Below are 21,718 nucleotides of genomic sequence, written 5' to 3' on the forward strand. Positions count from 1 at the left end.
GGCAGTGAAATACAATGAAAGAGACCCCCATTTTACATTGTTCCAACCCCCCCCCCCCCGCCTCCCTACCCTAATTAACAACCCATTTGTCTACTACCTTTCCAAAGATTCACTCTCCCCTACTTTTGCAGCTATATATATATATTGACTTGCCCATTGATTTTCCTCACTTCACCCTCTGAACCCTCCAAAATCTCCCAATCTCTTCAGCCTTTTTACTGTCAACACAAAAAGAAGAAGCAGAAAGAAAGAAAGAAAGAAGAAGAAGAAGATAGAAATCCTTCCATACTTACATATTCCAAAGCTTCCAAAGGTGAATTAAGATTCTCCTTCTTCTTCTAAAGGTGATCTTTTTTGAAAAGCTAAAGGGGAGAAGCAAGTGGCCCCACCCCACCCTATTTTGTTTCTGTCTTTTCTGGTTTTTTTTTTATAAAAATTATCTGTTTTGCTTCACCAACAAGCCCAGACAGTGGACTTCTTCATGGGCTATATGTTTTTGTGTAAACTTATGAGATAAAAGTCATTTGTTGTTCATTTTGCTGTTATTCCTGTTGTCTGTTAGTTGCCCATACCAAAACTTCACTTCCTGTCTCTCTGTCCCTTCTCCCTTCTTCTGCACTGCACCATTGTTTTCTGTTTTCTTGAAAAATCAATAAAGATGGAAACTTTATCTTTTTTCATGGCTTTGTCATATCATACTGGAGAATATTGGGATAATGGGATCTCATTCTTAGCAGCAACACAAACAACAAATCTTAATCCTAGATTGTTCATTGTCTTTTATGTTAATGAGCTGTTTGTCTTGCTATACACTTGATTCTTGCCTTCCTGTCAAGGACAAGGAAAAAAGAGCCAATTTTAAATGATTGCAGATCTGGGCATTATAAAAAATCCGTGCCCACAATCTGCCACCCAAAAATCAACTGAGTTGCCCTCAATTTGACACTTAAAACTCACGAACCAACTGAGCTGTCTGTGCGGGCATTCTTGGGCAACCCTAATTGCTTTCTTTCCCCATCTCAATAACTCCTATGGGCTGCAATCATTTCCCCTCATAATTGCAGAGTTCTTTTCTTCTTCCATTTTTTTTTCAAGAATTGATTTTGAATGAGCAGAGCATTGCATTTGCAGGGGAAATGGACAGGCTAAACTCGAAGCTGTACCTGGAGAACTGCTACATCATGGCAGAAAATGAAAGGCTGAGGAAGAAAGCTGAGCTTCTGAACCAAGAAAATCAAGAACTGTTGAATGAGCTGAAGCACAGGCTTTCACAGGGCAACAATGGAGGTGGAAACAGCAGCAATCCCAGAGGGAAAAACTCCAGTAATTCTGCAGCTTCTTCCCATTCCAAATCCAGCAAGAAGTGAAAGTAAAAAAAAAAAAAAAAACACCAAATTTCCCCAGAAACCAATCAACTAGCTGTTTAGAATCATCATCAATTGGCTTTTCATTTTCTGATTCTCATCTTCTGGGAAAAGTTCTTTAGGAGGTATAGGAAGCAATCAAACCAACCAAAACAGAAGGTAGTTTTTATGGTTATTATTGGTCTGGCAGTTTTTTGATTCATGTTAGGACAATATATATATATATAATATATGTAGTTTATGATGTTCTGTTCTTGTTCCCTGTTTTTGGAGTCTCTTGCTCTTCAATTCTGTCAAAATCTCTCAGCTAGAAAGAAATATATCACTGTAGTATATTATCCTTCATCTCTCAATATTATCTTTTAAGTTTTCTTGAATTATCCATATAAATTGGTTCACACCTCAAGTATTGGCCTGAGTTTTTGGTTGGCGGCCTCCCTTAACAGAGGTGGAAGTTTGAACACTTAGACTATTTGGTAAACCCAATGAAAATGAGATTAATCTGAATATGATACCGACTTAAAGTTCTAATTAGTCATCATTTCGAATTCCCTCCCATGTGAAAAAAAAATAAATTTAATTAGTCATCACCTTGTTCCTTAATTGGGTTGTTTGAGTCGACCCAATAAAAACAAGATTAATGATACGAATTTAAAAGTATCTTCTACAATTAACTCACTACAACTCGTGAGCTAAAAAAAAAAAACCCCATCAAAAACCGTTTTTATGTATTTTGCGCTAAAACGTAACGTTGTCCGACAAGAAACAGAGTACGAGGAAATGTTACGGTCAATGGAAACAGAGGGGGCGTGACGGGTGGATGTAATGATCAAGGCGTCATCGAAGAAGACAATAGGAATTTGGGGTTGTTTAGGCCCGTGGTCTTAATCAGGCCCATATAATTTAAACCTAAAATTGTTGGTTTTGTGGATACTATAGGGCCATAGGCCCTAAGCATTTCTTATTTAAGAAAAAACAAGTTATATAAAGTGAGAATTAAAAGAATTTGGGTATATGCTTGCTTATAATAGTAAAAATTAAAGATTTTGACTAACATTTTCTTACTTAGGCATGTCGTTGGTAAGATACGGAGTATTACATAATTACGAAATTTATCTAAATACACCCCTTAAGTATTGATTGTCGATGTCTTTGTTATCTGAAAAAACTATAATTTAAGAATGAATTAATTTTAATGTATCAGTGCTTATCTTAAAATGTAATTCGAATAATTCTGACCTTGTTTGGTAAATGACGTCAATTGACGTTTTGACTTAATCAAAACGTTCGAACCGTCGCTATTTGTAGCATTTTGAGTTTGACATTTTAGTGAAAGAAATGTCTTTCCCCAAAACACCCTCGATAATAATTGAAAAAAAATAATTTGTGAAGTGTTGTTTCTCACCTCAAGTATGAGGCTCGTTTCTTCTTCCGATATGGGACAACATCGAATGGGAAGTAGAAATTAAGGGGCCTTGAGGCTCCTTCTATAGATGAACCTCAAGGCCCTCTCAGTGTTCTCCCACCAATGTCGGACAACACAGAAATACAGAGGGGAGCCAGACTCCCCTTTGTATTGTATTGTTTTTTCAATAATAACAACAACAACAACAATATATTATCATTATCATTATTGTTGTTGTTGTTGTTGTTTTTATATCAATGTATTTATAGGTCTTTTTATAATTTAATATCTAATAATAAACGACTAATTTTACTAAATAATTTTTTTTACAAATTACTATTACGATCTAGCGATTAAACTTATTGATACAATTCAATGACCAAATCCGCTAATCGTTATTGGTTGATTGCAAACCTAGTCTTCTATCATTTTTCGTTTTTGGTTCAGCAGTTGGTCTGCCTTGGTTGACGAGAGAATCTTGGACATCAGAAACTGTATCTCACACTGTCAAACATCATTTATCACTTCAAAATTTATGTGTCCTTTCATGCATATTGCACTCGTGAAATTATGAGGATAGAGGGATTAGCTTCTTTCTTGCTTATTTTCAACATTAATTATTGAACACCTAACTATGAAGTTGTTTTGCTTATATGATTTTCATATTTTTCTTAAAATCAATTCCGTCTCGAATTGAGTCGGGGCTGAACTTGACCGACGCTCAATAATATAATATATCCCTTTTTCAGTCACAATCTTTGATAATAAGTAGCCCATTAATCCACTCGCTTATCTCATTTGGGACTGGACTCAACTATTGCCTTGCTATCAATTCAAACTCGTGACCTCGACCTTGATACCAATTTACTTCTTAGTAGGTCACTCATCTTGTTAGTCCAAACATGTTTAATCGTGGAATTCTTTTGTTTATCTTATTGTTATATCTTTCTCAAAGTTAATTGATGATAAGTAGGTAAATATGCATTAATCATTTAACAATATCCATCCATGGTAAGTCACAACACCACGATTTGAATCGAATAGGTGTTGAGCTCAATTAACACCCAACACACTATAACCCAAAAGACAAACTATCGGTCTAGCCTACAAAATTAATCCGATTTATTTATTCGTTTAAAGAAAAATTATTACTAATCGTTGTAACTAAATGATGACATAAATCTCCATTATTCACCATAAGGGCCATTACTCTACAATTAATTAAGGGTCATTATTTTACTATAAATTAAAGACACTCCTCATTATCTCCTTCTATAAAAGCTCCATGATCAAGGGGATAATGAAGGACGCAAAAAGACAATCTTCATCCAAGGGTTTAAAGACAATCTCTCAAATGCGCTATTAACTAGAGCTTTTTACTACATACATGTACAAATTAATAAACACCATAACAGTATTATACAATTTGACTTTACACTACCCAAAAAGGTTTGTAATTTCATACTTACTATTTCCCCATAAAATGGTCTCATATATGTTATTTTTCATATTATATTTATATTACGTAGTATATATTAAAATTCATGTTAGGATATCCTAATAAAACCAACGAACCAAAAAATAAAGAAGCAAAATTGCATAATTTAAAAAAAAAAGGTAAAATTAATTTAACTGAGTTTTTATCAAGTCTTATATAATCATAAACAACATTAGTAAAAAGTTCAAAAACTCCAAATAATAAAACATACCTAAAAGAATTGATTAATTTATGTTATTATTGATATTGATCAATTTGGATCCCCATCCCATGATCCCCTCCTACCTCATTAGGTGACGGGGTAGGTCGCCTGGGCGGCTAAGCAAGTTTTGCCATCTCTATCAATTGATACAATTAAATAAAAAGAACATTAGTCATATTTGGCATAATTCCATTTTCAAATAAACCAAGAATGTGGTTTTGTTTTTGTCAATTTTTGTCCATATTGCAGCAGGATTTGATTGCTGTACTATATTTTTTTTTTTTTTCAAAATCGCCAAATCAATTCATTGTGACGTTATTTTTTACGGCATTCTATATTTTCATTTTTGTGAGGTTATTCATATTCGATTCCTTAACCTTACAAATTTGTAATAGTAATTTGCCTCCACATTACTAGCTCCATAGTCCAAACTAATAAGTTATAGCTTCGAAATATTAGATATTTATATAGTAAATAGTTGAATATATTTATTTAGACATGTCTATCGGAAGCATAAATTATATTTTAATTTGGTGTTTTGGAGTTGAAAATATTATTTATGTTTGGTAGAAAATTTATGATTTAATTAATTGATCAAGAATGTTGGAAAGTTTTCATGTTTTAGAGAAGTTAAGAGAAGTTGGATTGTTGTTTAGAGAACTTAGAGACATTGGGCTTAACTACTTTACTTCTCTTACGTTTAACCCTTCGAGAGTTTACTCTACGTTAGTTTACCCTTGGAAAGTTTACTCCTGGTAAATTTACTCTTCGTGAGTTTACTTCTCTTAAGTTTACTTTTCATGAGTTTACTTCTCATTAGTTTACTCTTCATAAGTTTACTCCTCGATCATGAGTTTACTGCAGAAAGTTTATTTATTGAAAATTTTCCTGCTCAGTAATGGGACATCATAATATGTTCCCAAAAGTTGTAAATGTTATATTTATTAATATAATGAATTCTTGATCAGTTACACAATAGTTTTTGTGGAAGTTACAAAAACTTCCAATAACTTTCTTCATTGGTATTTAAAAGCATGGAAGACGGGATGTCTAATGATGGATATAAAATAGTCTTCCATCAGTTGCCAAGATACACTATTTGTAAGTATATTTTCTCTTGACTAAGTAACTGCAGTATTTACAAAAGAGTGTTTTTTCCTAGACAAAAATTTCAAGTTACTACCTTAGTAAACTTTTTAGAAAAACAACTTAAAAAGTTTGACATTCTTGTATCTCAAAAGTTCTAATTTGTTTACCTAAAAACTTTTAGGATAGTGTGCCTTCACATGCCTGAAGTTTGTGATAAAACATTCTCTTGTTTTCCGGTTCTCAGGTTCCTTTTATGAGATCGAGTTCTAACACGAAATTAGTGGTTGAGTGTTTGGAGCATTAATGTTATGAGTTCGATTCTTGCTAGCATCCTTCTAATCAAACTTGTCACATAAAGGGGGTGTTTGGCAACATAGCTGATTTGATGAGCCAATTTTGCATTAGCTTTAAATGATTTATTGCATTATCCTTGTCATCCCTAACGATTTATTGCATTATCCTTGTCATCCCTAACATTTATATACACAAGGAGCCCTTCACTTTGAGAGGTTAGTTGCCGCTTTGAGAGGTTGACACTGGTGAGATTCGATCCCTAGTTTTTACTCCCAAACTTCACCGGCCCCTGTGATCAGTTAAGCTGCCCATGCAGACTAATAGGGATTTAACTTACAATATAGAAATGGAGTCTTTCATACCTACTAGTCTACTAGACTACTACTGATCGTTTCATAGATTCAGTTTGATAAATGTCTAGTTCAATTAAAGATTGTTCTCTCAACCCGCCACAGGTCTATATTTTGTGTAATTGAATAAAGTTCATAAATTAAACATAACATGTGAGCAATAGTATTCTTCTTGTGTGTTATTTATATAGGTTCATATTTCCCTTTTTTGGGGTTCACATCACACAATATTTCTTCTGTATTTTCCCTATTTTTTGGTATAAATAAGGAGAAGAATGAAGTAATACAAGTATGCATGTATTTTTATTGTATCCAATACAAGAGACACTGGTACCATATACGGTGTTGCTCAGTACCATAAACTTTCCTATTACTCATCATGTTTTGTTTTATATTGGTCGGACATACAATTAGTTTGGTAACCACAAGTCCACAAGGTTCCACTTAAGTTCCATATACAATCAGCTTTAACCAGATAGTTATGGACAATCTAAATTGGTTTACTGCCGGTCTTTTACCGGCTAAGACCACATACAAAGTGAACTTCACTTGGAATCCACATTTAAGTAACGACTTCTAGCTTAATTTCCTGTAAATCAAAGTTTAATTAAAGATGGTAGACTCAACCGGTCCGCGGTTCAATGTATTGTGGTATTGGATAACATTGATAAACATGACATGTGAGCAAAATAGTGTTTCCTCAAGCAATCCACAAATAGGAAACATGGGAGTGACAATACCTACCAGTTTCTAACGAGCCTAAGCTAAAGGCAGTTAGCTAGATACACTGTATGTTGTTCATTCTTTAGTTATTATTGTCACACATACAAACTAGCTAGGATAGGAATATTTGGGCTGCAATTATTTTGCAGAAAAAACACAGACAACTCATCAAAAGTAGCATGGCAATCTAGTTGTTATGGACATGATGTTTATCAACTCAGATCAATCACCATATTTTTGCATAATTGAAGACCCCAAAAATAAACAATAAACCCTAACACCCCCCATCCAGCAATGGGTTCCCGCCACGTGTCCTTCATCATTCTTTTCTTGACTACCCACCCACAAAAAAGCAACTTAAATCTATCAACCCCTCCTTGCACAGTTCATCAGAAACTCAGACCAAAGATTCTAATTATGCAGATTCAAAGAGCTTCATTAGCTTTTAATGGAAACAGTACATTTGCAATATGTGAAAGATTCTTTCTTTTTTTCTTTTTCTTTTTTTTTTCTCTTTTTTTTTTTTTTTTTGGGGAGGGGGGGTAGGGTAGATGGCCGGTTAGCGGCGTCTTGCGGCGGTTTCCCGTTGGGCGTTGAAGAAGACGCAGGCCACCGGCTCGCCGAGGCCGTTCTCGGCGGCGAAGAGGCGCGTGTTGAAGTGATCCCGGGAAGAGGCGGCGGTTGACGGCGGGGTAACGGACAGCCTCCGTGTTTGTCGGAACAGAACAAACACAAACCTATGGATTCCTATGTTTGGCTTCGGAGTTTCGTAGGTAACCACTTCTCGGCCTTGCATTATTCAAGAAAATAGTTAAATTAGTTTGTTATGATATTAGAAATTAATTTCAGATAATTATAAAATCTTGTCAAATGAACTCAAATTGGAGTGTAATGGTTCATCACAACTTACCAAAAGTAGCATCTGTGGTGCCTGGAATATCAGTTACTAGCCTGTAAATTCAATTCTATATATGTTAAATTCATAAAAACATTTTTTTTCTAAAAAAAAAAAAAAAAGTTTGGGTGCTACCATATTATTATGTTCTATTTATATATTTTTTGTTTAACCATGAAAACCCACAACCACTACTTAAGGATGCATGGGGTAAATCCCGTCTTTGTGATTATAGTCATCTCATCTTGTAACCCTAACCGGTAAAAGACCATAAGAACGTAGATCAGCCTAGGTTTACCATAGCTAACTGACTGAAACCAAGAAAGTCAATGGACTACTTTTATTAGAAGTCGAACTTAGAACCGTGTGGTTACCAAGTCAACAACCTCGATCACCAGGATCCTTAAATGGATGGTTGTTAATTAAAGGCATACCAATGGAGGTGCTCTCTCAGGTAAGGATCACTAGGGCCAGGAACATCAGGGTCAGTCATCACCTGCAACAATTGAAACATTATTAATTCTTGGAAAATTTTTTTAGAAGAAAGAAAGAAAGAAAAAGAGTGAATTAAACTAAAGATTGTGATTACCAAAGTGAAGAAAGTTCTCAAATCAGCACCATTTATGGCAACCCTAGGTCTAGAGTTGACAGCAGAGGGGAAAAACTCATGCCCATTGCAGACTCTCTTGTTGGTGGTGTTGTATGTCACTTCCATTGTCACTGTGGGAGTGAAGGCATCCACAACATCCCCTATAACCCTACCCAGTATCAGAGGCTCCAAGCTTCTTGCACCAGCTGCCATGTTACCAGAAAGAGAGAAAGAGAGAGAGAGAGAGAGAGAGAGAGAGAGAGAGTTGTATGTATATGTGAGAGGATGAGTTTCTAAGACAACTTAGGATTTGAGGGGTTTCTTGTACTCATATATATAGTAATCATCATATTCTGGCATGGGCAGGTTTGTGTGTAAACATAAAGATAATATAGTATGTAGAATGTGGACAACGTAACTATGTTTTTAACTATGCGTGCTTTTATCTTTTTACCAAGACCGTACAATTATCATGATATGATCGTTTGTTCTAAAAACATCATCAGGTGAAGTTTCCTTTTGTTGTACTAAAGGATCAGAATTTCATATGACGTGTCGATATCTTACCATTCCACTATCAACTACTAAGGGCAAGCTAAGAGTACCAAGGGTTTTGCCTCTTTCTCCATAACCTATGGCATGATATATGGATTTCTTTCATGATCAAATAATGCTTATCATTACTATTATTACGCCAAAAGTTATATATAGCTGCGAAAACTCAACTTTATTTCTTTATACTTATATAGCAATCAACATCGTCCTCTAGCAAGCTATCGCCTAACAAATTAAAATCATTTTTTGGGCATGTGGGTCCAGCTAAGCAAGTTGTATGTGTGTATGTATTGTATATATTGAAATACAAGGTGGCAGTGTTATTAGGGTTTCTGCTTGAACATTCCATATTTCCATTACTGCTGAGGAGAATCTCATGCTTTGTCATTAAGGATAACCATCCTAAGATAGACAAGAGAATCTCATGCCTTTTAACATTAATGGCAATTCTAAGATATACAATTAGGAGCCATTGTTTGAAATCATAGATTCCCAGGACACACAGCACAGTGCTCAGAGTATAAAGGCAACTCCACCACACATTCACATAGAAATTAAATTAAAATTAATGAATTAATGCAATAATGNTTTTTTTTTTTTTTTTTTTGGGGAGGGGGGGTAGGGTAGATGGCCGGTTAGCGGCGTCTTGCGGCGGTTTCCCGTTGGGCGTTGAAGAAGACGCAGGCCACCGGCTCGCCGAGGCCGTTCTCGGCGGCGAAGAGGCGCGTGTTGAAGTGATCCCGGGAAGAGGCGGCGGTTGACGGCGGGGTAACGGACAGCCTCCGTGTTTGTCGGAACAGAACAAACACAAACCTATGGATTCCTATGTTTGGCTTCGGAGTTTCGTAGGTAACCACTTCTCGGCCTTGCATTATTCAAGAAAATAGTTAAATTAGTTTGTTATGATATTAGAAATTAATTTCAGATAATTATAAAATCTTGTCAAATGAACTCAAATTGGAGTGTAATGGTTCATCACAACTTACCAAAAGTAGCATCTGTGGTGCCTGGAATATCAGTTACTAGCCTGTAAATTCAATTCTATATATGTTAAATTCATAAAAACATTTTTTTTCTAAAAAAAAAAAAAAAAGTTTGGGTGCTACCATATTATTATGTTCTATTTATATATTTTTTGTTTAACCATGAAAACCCACAACCACTACTTAAGGATGCATGGGGTAAATCCCGTCTTTGTGATTATAGTCATCTCATCTTGTAACCCTAACCGGTAAAAGACCATAAGAACGTAGATCAGCCTAGGTTTACCATAGCTAACTGACTGAAACCAAGAAAGTCAATGGACTACTTTTATTAGAAGTCGAACTTAGAACCGTGTGGTTACCAAGTCAACAACCTCGATCACCAGGATCCTTAAATGGATGGTTGTTAATTAAAGGCATACCAATGGAGGTGCTCTCTCAGGTAAGGATCACTAGGGCCAGGAACATCAGGGTCAGTCATCACCTGCAACAATTGAAACATTATTAATTCTTGGAAAATTTTTTTAGAAGAAAGAAAGAAAGAAAAAGAGTGAATTAAACTAAAGATTGTGATTACCAAAGTGAAGAAAGTTCTCAAATCAGCACCATTTATGGCAACCCTAGGTCTAGAGTTGACAGCAGAGGGGAAAAACTCATGCCCATTGCAGACTCTCTTGTTGGTGGTGTTGTATGTCACTTCCATTGTCACTGTGGGAGTGAAGGCATCCACAACATCCCCTATAACCCTACCCAGTATCAGAGGCTCCAAGCTTCTTGCACCAGCTGCCATGTTACCAGAAAGAGAGAAAGAGAGAGAGAGAGAGAGAGAGAGAGAGAGAGAGTTGTATGTATATGTGAGAGGATGAGTTTCTAAGACAACTTAGGATTTGAGGGGTTTCTTGTACTCATATATATAGTAATCATCATATTCTGGCATGGGCAGGTTTGTGTGTAAACATAAAGATAATATAGTATGTAGAATGTGGACAACGTAACTATGTTTTTAACTATGCGTGCTTTTATCTTTTTACCAAGACCGTACAATTATCATGATATGATCGTTTGTTCTAAAAACATCATCAGGTGAAGTTTCCTTTTGTTGTACTAAAGGATCAGAATTTCATATGACGTGTCGATATCTTACCATTCCACTATCAACTACTAAGGGCAAGCTAAGAGTACCAAGGGTTTTGCCTCTTTCTCCATAACCTATGGCATGATATATGGATTTCTTTCATGATCAAATAATGCTTATCATTACTATTATTACGCCAAAAGTTATATATAGCTGCGAAAACTCAACTTTATTTCTTTATACTTATATAGCAATCAACATCGTCCTCTAGCAAGCTATCGCCTAACAAATTAAAATCATTTTTTGGGCATGTGGGTCCAGCTAAGCAAGTTGTATGTGTGTATGTATTGTATATATTGAAATACAAGGTGGCAGTGTTATTAGGGTTTCTGCTTGAACATTCCATATTTCCATTACTGCTGAGGAGAATCTCATGCTTTGTCATTAAGGATAACCATCCTAAGATAGACAAGAGAATCTCATGCCTTTTAACATTAATGGCAATTCTAAGATATACAATTAGGAGCCATTGTTTGAAATCATAGATTCCCAGGACACACAGCACAGTGCTCAGAGTATAAAGGCAACTCCACCACACATTCACATAGAAATTAAATTAAAATTAATGAATTAATGCAATAATGCATGATTAATACCTCAGAATCACATTGTGGGAGTTACACTCAAAGTATGTGGTGGATTCTTTGTGGGTATTAGGTCAGCACTGATCCTCATACATAACTACCTAAGAAGCCGTTGAGTCACCATGATTTATTCTTCACTATCCTGTGGGATTAACGCGTGAAGATTCTTGAGGCGCGAGATTTCACCTTCGTGGGCAACAAAATTAATGGATTTTGTGCAATAATATAATCTTTTGTTTAAAAAAATAGTATACTTTGTGTTGAGAAGTCATCTCAAATTTCAAGAAAAGCAAGAATATTAGGCTTTCCCATAAATCCTGTTTTTGGCAAGGCTGAGAATGTGGGATTACCATAAGTAGAAACCAAAGTACTGTTGTTGTGTTGCATATCCCACTACTGATTATCTGATGAGCCAGTTCACAACACACATTGTTTGCTTTTCGAAAAAAAATATTTTTTTTTATAATTTAATTAAGTACTTTAGAAAGATGCAGGTTGCCCCCATTATCCATCAAGATGTGTGAAATAACAATAAAAAATGACAATATATCATGATTAAGAAAATATAATATCACATATAATTATGAAACTCGAGAATACTGATTGTACAAGTACAATATCGATCAGTCGTCTCTGTGTTTTCTTGTTTTAATATCACTGCTATTAGTTGTAACATTATGAGATAGTTTGCGTTTTGATTCATGTATCGTAAAATGTGATATAACGTGAACACGATACTGACTCGACCATCATAATTTGCCTAATAACACTCTATTATGCACCTATTTTTATATTGAACTATATCAAATCCCCGGCCAGCATTTAAAAAAGGTATTATATTCTCGTTGCTCCACATTAAAGAATTATTATTTTTTCTTTTAATTAATTTGTGAAAACAATATTTCAGTTAATTATATAAAGCTGTAGTGTAGTCTGTACAGTCTTGTAACTTGTACCCCTTTGCTTCCTTGTTCTATAAAAATAAAAGCTAATATCATTTTTGAATTTTTTGGGTTGGGGGGGGGGGGGTTGTGAAGCTTCAAAATTTGCACAGTACTCCTTAGTAAGCCTTTTCCCTTTTAAAGAAAAAAAAAATTGAAGCAAAACTTCTAATTGGGCCGAGCAATGAGCAGAACATTTAAAGCCCATTATATGAAATGGCCCAAGCTAAATAACCCAACAAATTTTACTGTGGACCATGGTCCAAAACAATGTCGTTTCTTTTAATGAAAAGAAACATCATCTTTTTTAGTACTATTGACTCTGTTACAATGTAGTATCTGTTCATATTTACTTTCTCAACCAAATAAAGCACAAAGAGCCAATATTGCCTCCACACTAAGGCTAAAACCCACCCCTCCCATGTGAGGGTGCAACCGAATGCCACTAGACTACAAGGTATTTGGCAGATAAATATTAATGTTAATTCTGTTCCAATTCTACTCGAATGAGTTTCTTTTTATTTTATTTTTTTTGCCCCTTTGTTTCTAAAAGTGTGTAGCACACTAAGTTTGAAAATCAAAATTACAATTGTAAACTGTAAATCCCTTAAAAGTTGTGTGAAAATGATGACTTTGCTTAAGTTAAGCAAATTATTAATTTATATTATAGTAAGTTTGGTGTAAGACAGCCTCACATGTAATATTTTTAGTTAAAATGTAATATTTTTTATATGCTTATAAAAATGCATTATACTTGCATAAAAAAATATTACACATTTACACATCTCAAGTGAAACGGTGTCACACAATGACACAAGACCTACTCATTTCATTATCTCATTGTTCATCCGCTCGTGTGTAACAAGAGAAGTAAACCGCACTAAGAAGATCATGTGCGATGGTCTTGACCAAGAGAATGACCTTCAAGTACGTGAATTATGCATGTACGAAAATTATGTTTCATCTACTTAGCCACCCATTTCAATATAGTTACATTTTCACGTTATATTAGGTGAATATTTCTATTTATTTTATTATTCAACTCCAGTAGGGTTGAAGAACGTAAAAGCATTATATATTTTTATTTGTCCCAATTTTAAGGTGCAGTTGTAGCCTGGTAGGTATGAATTTTTCCACTGGTTAGAAATGTCGTTTAACGTCTGCTTCTCAGACTTTGGTATTTTATTTATTTTAAAATTTGTATTTTTTTTTTAAATCCCATCTTTAAGGTGGTAGGTGTGATTGCTCCATTTGTATGGTTAGATCGAACTATCATATTTATTTATTTCTAATTTAATCATATTTATTATCATCTTGGTCTACACCCACCACCTACTCCAAAGATATTTGTAACAATCGCAAGGGACTAAGTCTTCCCAAATGAGTCACACTATTTGAATATTCTCAAGATGAATTAGGTTAAGGGTGACCAAATTTTGTAACCAGAATAATCAAGCAAAATCGTCGTTCAATTTTTTAATCGGTTATATTATTTACTTTGGTCAATTATTCAATTTTTTGGTTGCTTATATAAGTGACTGACTATTTGTTCACCTTACATACACGTTTTTTGAGATGAGTTTAAGTTGAGCTCATGCGAGCGCTACTCTTTTGGAAAAATTTCAATCAAGTTGATTGAACAATTGACTTACTAATTATAAAATTTTAAATTTAATTCTCCGTAGGAGCTGTCTATAAGCCTGCTTGGTGTCTTGGCGACTCCGTCAGCTATAGCAATCTAGGCTAATTACATCCTTGCAGTCCTTTGTCGGCTAGGGTTACTAGACGAGTTTGACTCAAAACGCACATTCACTACAAATGTTTTTGTAAATTAAAAGATGGATTACTCTTGTGGCTTATCTCACTTATAAGTCAAGACCAATTATATTGGGCAACCGATCATAAATGAATTTATATGATCAATTATTAGGCTAAAATTCAGTCATTCTTGTCTACTATCTCGTTCTAAAATTTATATACTCCGTAGCTTCCTATTAAATTTAAGTTCTACCTCGTCCATGGTATAAATGTGAGAATTACTGTTGAGATTCAGTACAAAGTTATCCGATATCATTGAGATTTGAAGATTTCATGAAACAATAATTAATTAGAAAGCATGTGATTAAACTAATAAAGGCATTTTTTTGCATAAATTTCTCCGCAGGGACATCATTGCATATGCAACACTCTGTGGCATTTTACATGAAACATAAAGAGTATTAGTGGTCAAATTAGTACCAATTTCATGACATATCGCAAAGGTCCCACCTTTCCGTCTTTTACAGCCTCATAGGGTCCAAAGGGGGAGACTCAGATCGGTTTCTCTTACACGTATGCACTAGAAAGTAGAATCTCTGGGGAGTTTTTGGAGTGAATTCTTGGAACTTGGAAGATGGCAGCAGGAGCGCCCAGGAAAGTTTCAGCTGCTGCAGCCAGGTCTCACACTCGAAAATCTAAGCAGAAGGGTTCCCTTCTTTCAGGTTTGTTTTTTTTTTTGTTTTTTTTTTTATTTTTAATGTTTTGCTTCGATTTATTGGCTCTTGTTTCTGTGGAAGATGTTCTTGATTGGCCTGCATTTGCTTTAGTTTTTTTTGTTATTTGAGTGTGAAGTCAAAATTTTGCAACTGTTCTCCAAATATGTGATGTGGGGAGACTGTGTGATTGAAATATGCTGTTGTTATGAGCATATGTTGGTGTGGGATTTGGTGATTGATCAGGCAATGGTGGAAAGTTGCGATCTTGATCTGAAATTTTGTCACTGGTGAAGAATTGAAGAAATGGGTTGATGGTATTGTCATGAAACATGGAAATGTAATGTTGAAATAGGGTGAAATTAAGTAGATTTATAAATTATAAATGTTTTCTTTAGTTGATCAATGGTGTTTGCTTCATATAATGGCCTCTGATAATTCAAATTATGAATTTGTTGTTTAGATTTCAGATTGCTTATTGTTCTCTTAGCATCAAGTGTGTAGCTTACACTCAGAATCTCATTATTTCAGGGTTATTTGGGAAAATATTGCTTGTATCCTTCATAGGAGTTTTGGCATATGCTTACCAGGCAACTAGGCCTCCTCCTCCCAAGATATGTGGATCGCCCGATGGGCCTCCTATAACTGCACCGAGAATAAAACTTAGCGATGGAAGATATTTGGCTTACAAAGAGCACGGTGTGCCCAAAGATAAAGCCAAGTATAAGATCGTGTTTGTCCATGGATTTGATTCTTGCAGGCACAGTGTTGTGATTGGCAGCGAATTGGCTCCTGTAATTCTCCGTTATTTGTTTTGGTTAATTAATATCCTTTTATGGTTTTGAGAGAAAAGGGGATTTTATTCTTCAAATAGGATATAGTATATTGTACTGTGGAAAAAATGAATTCTTTACGTCCCTACTTAACTATGTTCGCTAATTTTACATTAATAGCTGCAATGAATTCTTTTGCGCAGGATGTTATTGAGAGTTTGGGGATCTACATTGTTTCTTTCGATAGACCTGGTTATGGAGAGAGTGATCCTAACCCGAAACGCACTGAGAAGAGCATAGCCTTTGATATCGAGGAGCTTGCTGATCAGTTGGGACTAGGTTCGAAATTCTATGTTGTTGGATTTTCCATGGGCGGGCAGGTTGTATGGACCTGTCTCAAGTATATCCCTCATAGGTATAGTTCATTCGCATTATTCTTTACTCTCGCATTCAGTTTCGTTTCTTCTCTGCGTGATTTATTCATATTGTGTAACAGGCTGGCCGGTGCGACTCTTATAGCACCAGTTGTTAACTACTGGTGGCGTAATTTTCCTGCAAACTTGTCGAAAGAAGCGTACTACGAGCAACTTCCTCAAGATCAATGGACTCTTCGGGTTGTTCACTATGCTCCATGGCTTGCGTACTGGTGGAATACCCAAAAATACTTTCCTGCTTCTAGCGTTGCAGCTCACAAGCTCGACATTTTTAATTCACACGATCGAGAGCTTCTGTCTAAAGTTGTTTCCTTCGGAAAGGGGCACATGGTAAGAGCTTGACACACTTTTTGACGACTAAAATTGTCCCCGTCCCAGATTATGTTTTACGGCCTTTGCCCCTTATCACACAACAGAATGAAACGAAGAAATATCTAACCATCGTCTATTTCATTGGCAAATTGCCAAATTTAGGGGCAGATAAGGCAACAAGGTGAATTTGAGTCTCTCCACCGGGACTTGATGGTTGGGTTTGGGAGCTGGGAATTTGACCCGATGGATTTGAAGAACCCGTTCCCTAACAACGAAGGCTCTGTTCACCTGTGGCAAGGAGACGAGGATGGACTTGTGCCTATTACTCTGCAAAGATACATCGCTCAGCAGCTTCCGTGGATTCATTACCACGAGCTTCCAGGCGCTGGTCACATGTTTCCTTTCGCTGATGGAATGGCGGGCAAAATACTGAAGGCACTTTTAGTCGGAGAAAGCGATCATTAGGTTTGCATTGCCCGTTCCATTTTATCCTATTACTTTCTTCGAAAACTCGGTTCTTTTCTTGCATAGATCTGTGTTATAGACATTAATTAGATTTGCTATGACTTCAGATGCTCCTTATGGTAATATAGTCAGAAATGAGTTATAGACATTTATATGTTTCTTTCAGCTTTTATTCCTTATTTTTGTTTCGATACTTTCCTTATTATATAGTTGGTGATGATGAGACATGCCATTTCATATATAAAAATGGATTACATCTCAATCCCGAGAGCCTCCACCTGTCTCTGTTGATAAAGTTGCAGGATATACTAGCAAAACATGTTATTAATTCTCTTGTCCCGAACACGAGCCTCCACCAGGCTACCACCAGGCTATGCCCTAGAGCGTTGGTAGATAAAGTTGCAGGGTATATCAGCAAAACAATGCTATTAACTCTCTTATCCAGGGCTATGCCCTAGAGCGTTGGTGGATAAAGTTACAGGGTATATCAGCAAAGCAACGCTATTAATTCTCTTATCCCGAACACTATTAAGGTTTGAGGTTGGACCATAAGCTTATTTCTTCCAAAGAAAGCTAACTAGGAATTATTAGATTCTTCTAAGAAAATTATTTTGTTATGGGATTATCATTTCCATTCAGCGTGTATGCAGAGGATTTGATGTTTGGGGGTTTCCTTTCATCTTTTGCTTGCCTTTCATTATGACAAATGAGTAGTTTTTCCAAACACACCACACCAACACAATATTCTTTTTGTATTTTTAACTTTTTCTTTATTTAGGGGATTGGGGTCAACTTATATAATATAATTATATTGTTTACACTTCTATTTATTTTATATACTGGGCTCGAGTTAGAATGGACCCATAAGTCCATAACCCCATCATGTACCATTCCATTACCATTAGACAAGATGTTACAATATTAGTGGAAACATCCAACCTAAAAGAGGAATGCCTCAACTCAGGTTTTCTCACGACACAACAAACTTCTTACTGTTCTTAATTATGATGGTCTCATCAAACCATTGGCAATTGTCCCCCGTTATATGCTTGAACCCCATGAATGCATCCAAGATTGTTGAGGAAAACGAGATCAAGAGATTAAGAACAGAAAACGAAAATGAAAGAGAGAATTGAAGTTTATGTGGATCAGCTAAGAGTTTACGCCCACGGGAGCGAAAGAGATTTTATTAATTGTGATAATAAAACATATAAAGTTACATGTATCATATTTATAGACAATCCTAACGGTACATTTATAAAATTACTTTTGTACTGTATCGCGGGGTTAGAGCCATTAGCCTGCATCCCCGACTCATCACTCAACGAACCCAGGCCAGTTCGAGTTTGAATCACAAAGACATGTGTTGTCACTTCACTTCACCCTCTAAGCTCCCATACTTGTCATATTCCAATAACATATTAAATATACACAACAAAAAGCCCATAAAATCGAGCCAATCTAGTCATACTAAATTGTATTATAATTGTACACACTAAGAACTCAATGCAAATCCAAACACAAAATTTTCGTGGTTTTGCCTTTCATTCAGTAATAAATGGGTGCCTGTCTCAATCAAATCAAGATAACATTGATGAACTTGCAGGCCTTTCATATGGTGTCCCATATCGGTTTGATGGCCAACTCCTACACTTTATATTACTAGCTAGCTTCTCACTAATTCCCCATTCTTTGCATGTCATTGTATAAACACCTTATGGTTCAATAACACTAACTTATTACCCCAAAAATATATAAACATAAATGCGTAATCCAACTATCAACTTAGTTTTTTAGTTAAGATAGAGTATATGCTTTAATTTTGTATCAGAATCAACCACATGTCAAAAGTCATGGGCTCGAATTTTTGGATTTTCTCTGCACGACAAAAAAGATATTATGATCCACTTGTTGTTTGCATTTCATCAAAAAGTAATTAGCCCGCACATGCGTGAAGGGGGTTTGTATTAAGAAGTCACGAGTTTTTTAAATCGAGCTCGTAATTAATTAAAAAAAAATATGTGGTATGGAAGAACAAATTTAAAAATGCATGCTTTCATAAATTATTCTCTAAACCAATTCAAGGAAGGTCCTTGGCAAGGAGCACAATGATACATAAGTAGAAATTAAGTTGCAGAAAAATAGAACCAATACAATTCAAGAAATCTAGAGCTTAGCCATCTACTTATATTAACCATGCTTCTTAGGCAAAAACCTCTTCCTAATCCTGGAAATCTCCTTAATGCTCAACCCAAACGCCTTCTCCAGAAGCTCATCGTTAACCCCAGAACCAAACATCGTCGCAGGAATCTTCTGAACCCCGGGATTCTGACTATTAAAACACCCAAACACCGTGGCGCGCGTCTCCCCCACGTTCATCTGGAAATGCACCAGCCCTCTCGGGAACACCATAACCTCCCCTTCCCCAATCACCTTAGCAAACACGCGATTCGCGCCGTCCACGAACCCGGCATACACTCTCCCTCGTACCACGTACGCTATTTCTGTCGCCCGCGCGTGATAGTGCGGCGGGTTTATGCCGCCGCCTTTTAAATCCGCGCGCACGAACGACATCCCCAGCGTGTTCAGCCCCGGGAACACCGGCGGGCTCCCATACACCGCCGCCAGCCCCGTGTCGGAGAAATTCTCCGAGCACTTCGCCGCGCCGGAGAACACGAAATCGTCCGGGGTTACTTCCTTGGGTTTCTTGCATGGCAAGGTGTCGATCCTCGACGTTTTTAAGGTGCCGTTTTTTGTGTCGGGCACGCAATAATCTTGGAGGGTGTCGGGATCGGAAGTTACTGCTTGAAAGTAACATAGGAAGAAGCTAAAAATCAAGAAAATAATATGTTTTGGATACTTTTTTTTTTTGTTCAATTCTGTTGGAGCATATATGCATCCACGACATGGGAAGGAAGGGTCTTTATAGAGGAGAAATGGAGATGAGATTACTCAATTGCCCAATGGGACCATGATTTCGAAATTGCAGGATGATTCATTATGACCTTTTTTTGTCTTTTTACTTGAGGATTTTTTAATTTGTTGAGGTACAACTCATTTAATTTGTTGCAATTTTGTATACATTAAACAATCACTATTAATGGGTAAAGATTATTAGGCATCATATCACATTAAATCACTATTAAATTTTATGTGTCAGCCAAATTATTCTGACAATTGACTTGGTAATAGTCACAAAGTTTCAAATTTGACTCCACGTAAGAGTGATTTATTGACACCGTTGGTCATGCATATCATGATTTTATTAATTAGATAATGAAAAAAATGACGTGTTTTTTGCTGATTAAGCAAGAGAGGTAAACCGAGGGTGTGCATTGAGAAAAACAATATTTTTATGTAATAATTTAGAAATTAAGCAAGAGAGGTAAACCAACATAAGAAACTCCCCCCTCCACCTCCCCAAGTCCGATCCCCAACCCCAAGAGTATGTGCCTAGGCTACAAAACCTTCATATCCAAAGCTTTGTGAGCTATAGGCAAGTGGTTGAGACACTACTTTTCCCAAATTGTGGATGGTGAAGGTCACTAAACAGACCGCAGGATCGAATAATTATAAGTTATGATTTATTTGGTATAATAGACCGGCGCACATGTTGTTGAGAATTATTATGATTATTGATGACAAACATGCATGGTCGGCCCATTCTTTTTAATTAGATTATAAGTTAGGGAAAATAAAGTTTTTAACTTGTTTGATAAACCAAGCCAAATAATAGTAATCATTAAGATTAATTCTGTGTTTGGAAAGGTAAATGCGTTGTCAAATTACATCATTGTCACTGGACGGAGTTTAGTGCACCTCCTCGAATAATAGTTGTAAGTTTTCATTGTTAATTTGTTATCCCAAAAATAAAAATAGTATCATTATCGCTAGTCATGCATTCAACTCTTAATTATCTCAAATGGACGAATGCGATTAGTTCACACTTTCTCACCTGACTACTATGGAGTATTTATTTATATGCGCTAACATGTTTCTTCGATTTTTTTTGTTTACCCCTAATAGATCCATTCATCCTATTCATTTTGATGAGCATAAACTCAATGTTAATGCCACCAAAGGCAAAGGTAAGAACCACAAAATTGTGTCAAGTTGTTCGGACTATTCACTTGATAACCACAAGGTTACAAGTTCGATTCTCAGCTGGAGTTGCATATTGGTCATCTTAGTACAATGTGATATTTAATTTACCCATTACACACTCTTAAATAGTACGGAGCAATTGCTGGTTTGCCTCGTCGTCTAAGTTTAAAGACTTTTTTTAAAATATCACAATTTAGTCGATAACTATTCGCGAGGTCAAATAAATTTACAATATTTGATTTTAGCTAGCTAGGCATTAGAAGAATCATATATTCTTGAAACCAAAATGAATCCTTCATTATCCATGGTGTTATGAAATGTTAGTATTGGGAGTTCATGGATCTTTGTTGTTGGGCCTATTAATAGTTAAACAAAATGGGAGAACCAAATTGAAAGGACAGCCCTCCTTAAAGCAACGTTTATGGACTATATATGTCCATCCGAAAATGAAATCGCGCGCCCACCAATAATGTCTTGTCCCAAACACGACAATGATGAATCAGACAAATGAGGATTCTTTTTTGGAATATCAATATGTTCTGCTACTTGCTT

The 21,718-nt window shown here is 35.9% G+C and overlaps 5 protein-coding genes across 5 annotated transcripts; 2 read left to right on the forward strand and 3 right to left on the reverse strand.

Moving 5' to 3' along the window:
- The first annotated feature begins 181 nt into the window (after positions 1-181).
- Positions 182-1,717, forward strand: LOC116007337 (protein LITTLE ZIPPER 3). The gene is made up of 2 exons (XM_031247992.1): positions 182-313; positions 1,132-1,717. Exon 2 carries the CDS (start codon positions 1,137-1,139, stop codon positions 1,365-1,367), a length of 231 nt encoding a protein of 76 aa, XP_031103852.1. The 5' UTR covers positions 182-313; positions 1,132-1,136; the 3' UTR covers positions 1,368-1,717.
- A 5,268-nt stretch (positions 1,718-6,985) lies between these two features.
- On the reverse strand, positions 6,986-8,813 carry LOC116006141 (CEN-like protein 2). The gene is made up of 4 exons (XM_031246421.1): positions 8,410-8,813; positions 8,255-8,316; positions 7,836-7,876; positions 6,986-7,714 (listed from the first exon to the last, which is right to left on the reverse strand). The coding sequence occupies exons 1-4, from the start codon at positions 8,620-8,622 to the stop codon at positions 7,485-7,487; spliced, it is 546 nt and encodes a 181-aa protein (XP_031102281.1). The 5' UTR covers positions 8,623-8,813; the 3' UTR covers positions 6,986-7,484.
- Positions 8,814-9,572: 759 nt separating this feature from the next.
- LOC116006952 (CEN-like protein 2) lies at positions 9,573-10,928 on the reverse strand. The gene is made up of 4 exons (XM_031247486.1): positions 10,525-10,928; positions 10,370-10,431; positions 9,951-9,991; positions 9,573-9,829 (listed from the first exon to the last, which is right to left on the reverse strand). The coding sequence occupies exons 1-4, from the start codon at positions 10,735-10,737 to the stop codon at positions 9,600-9,602; spliced, it is 546 nt and encodes a 181-aa protein (XP_031103346.1). The 5' UTR covers positions 10,738-10,928; the 3' UTR covers positions 9,573-9,599.
- A 3,901-nt stretch (positions 10,929-14,829) lies between these two features.
- LOC116005592 lies at positions 14,830-17,227 on the forward strand. The gene is made up of 5 exons (XM_031245834.1): positions 14,830-15,087; positions 15,610-15,872; positions 16,055-16,266; positions 16,348-16,615; positions 16,760-17,227. Exons 1-5 carry the CDS (start codon positions 15,000-15,002, stop codon positions 17,060-17,062), a joined length of 1,134 nt encoding a protein of 377 aa, XP_031101694.1. The 5' UTR covers positions 14,830-14,999; the 3' UTR covers positions 17,063-17,227.
- Positions 17,228-19,101: 1,874 nt separating this feature from the next.
- LOC116006752 (germin-like protein subfamily 3 member 2) lies at positions 19,102-20,035 on the reverse strand. Its single transcript, XM_031247240.1, has 2 exons — positions 20,023-20,035; positions 19,102-19,941 (listed from the first exon to the last, which is right to left on the reverse strand). Exons 1-2 carry the CDS (start codon positions 20,033-20,035, stop codon positions 19,253-19,255), a joined length of 702 nt encoding a protein of 233 aa, XP_031103100.1. The 3' UTR covers positions 19,102-19,252.
- Between the last annotated feature and the right edge of the window lie 1,683 nt (positions 20,036-21,718).

The sequence above is a fragment of the Ipomoea triloba genome, chromosome 15, assembly GCF_003576645.1.
Source record: "Ipomoea triloba cultivar NCNSP0323 chromosome 15, ASM357664v1".
NCBI classification, from domain to species: Eukaryota; Viridiplantae; Streptophyta; class Magnoliopsida; order Solanales; family Convolvulaceae; genus Ipomoea; species Ipomoea triloba.